The sequence below is a fragment of the Lontra canadensis genome, unplaced genomic scaffold (genome assembly GCF_010015895.1).
Source record: "Lontra canadensis isolate GAN:19392208 unplaced genomic scaffold, GSC_riverotter_1.0 scaffold24, whole genome shotgun sequence".
Classification (NCBI taxonomy): domain Eukaryota; kingdom Metazoa; phylum Chordata; class Mammalia; order Carnivora; family Mustelidae; genus Lontra; species Lontra canadensis.
Window position 1 is genome coordinate 15,263,713 of NW_022631018.1, and position 6,840 is coordinate 15,270,552.

The 6,840-nt window shown below is 38.2% G+C and overlaps 1 protein-coding gene across 10 annotated transcripts in view; it reads left to right on the forward strand.

Annotated features, from left to right (window-relative positions):
* The window catches only part of CEP170 (centrosomal protein 170), a 117,056-nt gene extending 111,134 nt beyond the window's left edge, over positions 1–5,922 (forward strand). For 9 of the 10 annotated variants that reach the window (XM_032862900.1, XM_032862901.1, XM_032862902.1 and 6 more), the window contains 3 exons: positions 1,007–1,100; positions 1,824–1,875; positions 3,588–5,922. In XM_032862900.1, the coding sequence (XP_032718791.1) occupies positions 1,007–1,100; positions 1,824–1,875; positions 3,588–3,877 (436 nt within the window). In that variant the 3' untranslated portion in view covers positions 3,878–5,922. The remainder of the gene's footprint in view (positions 1–1,006; positions 1,101–1,823; positions 1,876–3,587) is intronic. The other variant, XM_032862905.1, reaches the window with a different exon arrangement.
* The last annotated feature ends 918 nt before the right edge of the window (positions 5,923–6,840 follow it).

The following is a 6,840-nucleotide window of genomic DNA, read 5'->3' on the forward strand; positions in this document are numbered from 1 at the left end:
TATATAAGGCAGATAAATTAGATTTCCAGGTTCAGTACAGAAATTTCAAAAGAAACCAGAAAGGTGCCTATTATTCACATCTCTCTAAAACTGCTGAGTCATGTCTCAGAGATGCCAAAGTATTGGGAGAGAAGAATACCACTTTTAAAAGACAAATGAGGGGCGCCAGGGTGGCTCAGTGGGTTGAAGCCTCTGCCTTCGGCTCAGGTCACCATCCCAGGGTCCTGGGATCCTGGGATCCAGCCCCGTGTCGGGGGAGCCTGCTTCCCTTCCTCTCTGTCTACCTCTCTGCCTACTTGTGATCTCTCTCTGTCAAATAGATAAACAAAATCTTTAAAAAATAATAAATAAATAAAAGACAAGTGAAAACTCTGTGTTACTTTTTTTTTGTAAGTTAAGACACTTGAGTTTAGTTTCTAACGTAAGGATAATTATCTTTATTGGCAATTGTTTTTATCAAAAGGATAGTGTCTTAACTCCTAATTGGTTATTGTATACAAATATACTAACATAAATTAAGACTTTTAAAGACACAGTAAGTACTCCAATTTTCAGCCTTAAAAATAATGATCAGACTTTAATCAATCAACGATTTTTCATACCTAATTCATTTTATTTTCATCTTACGTTTATAGTGCATATATTCCATCCGAATAAAACTGTGTTTTAATAAGTGGTCATCTTATGGTTGATTACAAATATTAGATAAAATATGGGGGTTATATCACCTATATTTTATATTTGGTTTTCAGTAACAAATGAGATAACTATGAAAGGATTTACATGTGTATTCATAACCACTCACTTGCTTTTTTAATACAGATTTCTCACATAAATGAGTTTATTGGTAATATTGGTTCAGTATTTTATTTGTAGTTGATGTAATGTTTAGTGGTTTCTTTATCCCTGGGTAGCTTTAAAAAGATGCATTGCTTTTATATTATTGTTAAACATGATAGATTTTTAAAACATGGAAAGTAAAATGCTTATTTTTTTTTATTTCTAGAATATTATTTAAAGACAAGGATCGGAACTGGGATGAAATAGAAAGCAAGTTAAGAGCTGAGAGTGAAGTCCCTATTGTGAAAACCTCAAGCATGGTATGGCAATTGTTCTCGAACATTGAAACATTTAATGGGTTTATCTTAAAGGAGCGATATTCCTTTAAAGTGTTCGTTAATTTACATTTTTAAAAAGATAGAAATACACGGATTTGGGAAGTTTTATGCCTTCCACTATCTCTCACGGGGGTTTAAAATGTTGATTGCTTCGAAATTATAGATGGTATAAAGGAGGAACTTTATGTTTCTTCACTAATACTTTCTTGTTCTCGTAATGATTATACATTGTAAATAGGCAGTTTGAAATAAGAGCTGAACTCAAGTAGAAGTGGACATGAATTAATTCCTCAGGAGATTGCTCGTCTCCTCAAGAATCTGTACAGGTTTTCATGGCTCAGGGAGTCATCCTAAAACTGAGGTCAAGGTTCATCCATTTCTCAGAGAAAATCCTTATGCACTTTTTCAAAATTGTCGAAAGTTGTTCAGTGCAAGTGTTTCAAAATCATTGCTTATACACGGTATAGTAGTATCATCTTGAACTTGTCGTCTTTTATTATCTTGTTGAAAAAATAATTGCAGTTAAACATTAAGAATTTTAAAATTTGAATCTTATTTTTTGGGTATCATAATTATTTCCTATCTTGTTGCTGCAGATGTAGTGCCGTGTGGATGATGTTAAGGGTTCCAAGTAAGAGTATTTGCTTATCAAATAAAAATGCTTTTCTTACAGTAAGCTGATTTGTGTCATTGCTTTCCCTCCAGGAGATTTCTTCTATATTACAGGAGCTGAAAAGAGTTGAAAAGCAGCTACAAGGTACATGTACTACTAAATTAAGTAGGAAGGACTAACAGTCTCAGACAAGTATATTCTAAGTGGTATCTCTTAAAATATTCTACTAGAACGTGATTTGGTTAAGTATAACAAATATAACAATTGGCTAAAAACATAGTTCTTCCTCACAAAATTATTCATAAAAAGGAAGCCTGGAAACCCAGTATAAATAGGGGCACCTGGATGGCTCAGTGGGTTCAGTGTCTGATGCTTGATTTCGGCTCGGATCGGGGAGTCGAGCCCACATGGGGCTCCAGCTCAGCGTGGAGTCTGCTTGAGATCCTGTCCCTCTACCCCTACCCCCCACTCACACGCTTGTGTTCGTGCACACGCACACACGTGCTCTCTCTCAAATAAATCTTTAAAAAAAGAAATAAAATAAAACGCAATATAAATAAAAAGGTAAAGTTAAATCTTGGGCATATAGGCTAGCTATTGTAGACTAATTTGTAGTATGATATTAACTATTTTATACGTGCATAAATATTAATATATGAAAATATGTAAAATAATGCATTAAAATTGTATGCAACTCAGAATGCTTATTGACAGTTGGCTTTATTTATTTGATTTGACACTTTTTATGTAACCCAAATGAATTTATATTCTGATACAAATCACAGTTGTTTGGGTGAACCACAGAAGAGAGTGCATATTGGCCAAAGGATCATGATTTCCGTGTGTGCCAGTCTCCCTCAGGCCTGAGTGCCCTGTGTGTCTTGAACTAGAAGTCTGCAGGGGCACAACTGGCCTCTAGAGTTAGCTGCTGGTTCTACTTTATGTTTGTTGCTTGAATTACCATAGGCAGAACATGTTGGCCCTCACTAAGTGATTCTTAACGTCTGGTCAATCTCCACATCCCAAAGGGTTATATTTTACCACTGTGGGGACAAGTGTCTTGCTAATAACACAATGACTGTTAGCTGACAGAACAGCAGTGCACTTTGAAAAGGACCTCTTGAGAGTAATTGTTATATCAAAGGTGCTTCCTTCTGCCAAATCCCACTCTACCCGTACCAAACTGAAAATCTCTGCCCAAGATTTTTCCTTGTCCACTCACTCCAGGATCTTTTGGATGGAAAGTTGCTCTTTCACTGGCCCATCCCATAGAGTAGCAAGGTCTGTAGGGCCTGCTGGAGCCGCCATCGGGTTCTGAGGGCATCCCCATGGCTCGGGGCCACACACACCTTGCACACATCTGACAACCCCACACACCAGGGTGAACGACAGTGTGCCGTGGTAGCATTCCAAGTGGGGTGATGTCCTCCCGGCCTCCCTACCCTTCCAGTTCCTTAGAACCCCATCTTAGCAATGAATCCCAGTCTTCTGAGTGGTAATATAACTAGGAGGGCTTATTAAAATCCCACCCAGCGTTTTCCCTAGCCTGTCACAGTGATGAAAGCAAATTTCAAAAAGGCCTTTCTCCCAAACCTCAGTCTTCCAACAGACTCCAAAAGGCCCATATGTGAGCCTGCGCAGGACACCAGAGAGCGCATTCAGGTCCGGGTCATCTACAATAGAGGTCAGCCCCCGAGTTATTCAAAATGGGTTCTAAATACAGTATTCAAAAGGATTAGCCAAATTTAAGCTCATATAAGCATCCTTAGTTGAAATATTACCCAAGTCATAAGTAGTGTTCACATCCAAATTTAATTGCATCTACAATTATCTTTTTTTTTTTTTTTTCCCTTTAGCAATCAATGCTATGATTGACCCTGATGGAACTCTGGAGGCTCTGAACAACATGGGATTCCCCAGCGCCATCTTGCCGTCTCCACCAAAACAGAAGTCCAGTCCGGTGAACAACCACAGCAGCCCCGGTCAGACACCGACCCTTTGCCAACCAGAAGCTAGGGTTCCCCATCCTGCCGATATCTCAGTGTCAGCTGAATTTGAGAATGCCGAGTCTGAGGCTGATTTCAGTATCCATTTCAATAGGTTCAACCCTGATGGGGAAGAGGAAGATGTTACAGTACATGAATGACTTTCTCTCGATTGTTAAAAATAAGAACCTGTGGAATGACTAGAAATATTGGAAGCAGCATAGTGTTGACTTACACAAAACAAGACAGCTTGGTCAGCTACAATCTTGTTCTTTCGGTCTTCTTAATTTTATTTATTTATTTTTTTTTACCTGTGATGCGGTATCCTATTAATCCTTTCGGGCTGTTAGAAAACCACGAGAGGCACATGTAGGAAAAAACAGATTGTGGCAGTTTTGCCTTTTGTGGTTTTATGATTTTCAAATTGAATTCTCTAATTGCATCCTTTCCCTTCATAGATCTTTGTTTTTTTTCTTTAAGCCATGCTGTGACCTACAAGCAAATTAAATACCCAACATTTCTGACCCCCATGTCTCCTGTGCCAAGCTGCTCCCCGAAATGGACTTCCTCTCGTCTGTACAGATTTGTTAAACACTTATATTTGCTTCTTACTAATAGGATTTATATTAGTCTTCGTCACCATTGGATACAATGACATTACTCTCCACAGTCCAACTGACCTTTCCAGACAGTCGTTCTTGTGTTCTGAAATTTTCCAGCATATATGTGATTTCTATAACTTTGTTGCTACGTAAATTGTCTTGGGTTGACAGAGATGAGCTATTATGTTTGCACTAAGATTTGCCAGGAGTGGTAGGTGGGCATAGCTCTGTATCAGTAAGGACTAACCGTCTTTTTTGTACATAGGAGATTGATAATACTGTATTTGTTTTAACCCCTCGGTGTTTTACTCCACTTTCAAAAAGCTCAATTTGGCACTTTTTTCCCTTTTTTTTTTAACGGAAGTAAGATTTTCTCTCATTTTAGGGCAAATGATAACTAGAAAGATTAGACTGTTGAGGTGGAGTATATTTTTTAAACTGAGAACACGTATATTGGTCCTGTGTTACCAAGTTTATATGTGACAGTTGAAAAAAAAAATTCCCTTGAAATGATCATGAAGTTAAAATTTTCTTCATTAGGAGACTTGGAGAACCAGTAGTCATAAGATTAGCTGATAGTTTCGCTCCCAAGCAATGAATTGCTTCTATGTGTTTCCCTGTAGAACCCAGTAGTAAATCCTGCCCGTCTTACACGGTTATAAGGACCCTGCAAGACGGCAATGATGAAGGCTCAGGCCTATGCCACTAAACAGGAAGCCTGTGGAAAAATACCTTCTGTAAACTTGTTTTTTCTCTTTCCAGTAAGTTCACATTTGGATAAGTTTTAAAAGAAAGTAATTATCTTTGTGTTTCCAGAACACTATAATTTGGGTGAATCTTAATTGCTTTAAATATTACTTAGTAAACTTGGACTTCCCCCTGACCCCATCAGTCTATAAAGGTTAAAACAGTGGCTTTTGCAACTTTTACGAATGGTCTTTAGTATTTCAGCAATAATCCTGTACTACATTGGTTTCAAAAGACCGACTAACTCTGTATGCTTCAAAACTTTACAAGATTTAAAAACTCCTGTACTTTTGGGCCAGTTAATAAAGATGCAAAAAAAAAAAACAACCCTTTTTGTAGAGATGTAAAAACAAAAGTGTGTTGTATAATGAATCTCATATTTTTCTTTAAATTAAAAAAAACAGTAAATGAACTATTCTCCTTGTAAAGCTAACTTCTCCATTCTAATAAAGGAGGACTGAAAAAAAAAAGGTTTTAAAGAACATGAATGGAATGATACAAATGCTTTGAAGGAATAAGTGAAACATTAAAACAGGGTCAATCCATTTGAAGAAAAAGTCAAACAAAATAATCACCATTGCTCCCTCTCTTATTTACTGTTTGGGTACTGATTATATCCCCATGGAAGTAGAAGGTAAGGAGTTGTCTAGGAAAATATTAGCATCTACTCAACTTACATTATCCTTTAAGTGTTTACACGGTTTTGTTCAATTATAAACATTTGGCCTTTTACTATGTTATTTTTATTTTGTATGAATACATTATCCTCCTTATTTATTTTTGTTACCTTTATTACTTATGTTATTTTGTTATGCATTTACAGCTCCATTTTTAAATAAAGTGTTTCTGGAACTTTATACATGGATCGTACATTTTATTCTACCATCTGGATTGCCAGTGCTTCATCAGGTTACCAGATAACTCTACGCCATTTTCCAAGGCTTAGCCAAACAAGGAATCCTTCAGTTCTAATTAATACATGGTAATTGTGAGACTTCGTAGTGCTTTGACTAAAGAAGAAAAGATTTTCTTAGCAAATTTTGTAAATCTCCTTCTCTTCACTTAGTACTCTAATCGTAAGGTGCACATAGAAGGCCTTTATTTCTTAGCTGCTGGAATCCTCAGAAGGCTTTATGACCATGATACATTTGGGGAACAAAGAAATTTAAAGTATCTTGTTGGACATCCTAAATTTGAGAACTACCCATTCAGATTCCTTTTCTTTCACTGTTCAGTCTATACCCAACAATCTTGCATCTCTGTTACTGTCGAACATTCTGTTTCTTAGCTTGCCTTTGAGGCTTTCCACAACCTGGCCCTTCCCTCATGATTCTCGGTGCACCTGACTCAGACTCTCCCATGAGTTCCTCGCCGTCCTGAGCGATTCTTCTCTACTCTGGGCATTTGCCTTTCTCCTTCCTTCCTCCTGACCCACCGCCCCTCCCTTCTTCAGAGGCCACCAGCGACTTCGTGAAGCTTCCCCCGCTGGACTGGGCCACAGCTCAGGACTTTGCCAGCGTCGGCATTTCACTCTTCCTTCCCCACTACAGAGACGCACTTCTCTTCCTTCCAAGTCACTAAGACAATCTTCATTTCCTGAGCAGACCCTGTACTTTCAGACATCTTGCTGCTCCCCTCATTGCCTTTGGCTTTGCTTGCTGTATCTCTGCCTGTCAGGACCCTAACTTTTGGAAGGAAACTAGGCTTAGAAGCCTGGGATCCAGACACTTCCCTCACGAGCTAACATGTGCCTCTCTGGTTCCGATGGGCACGCT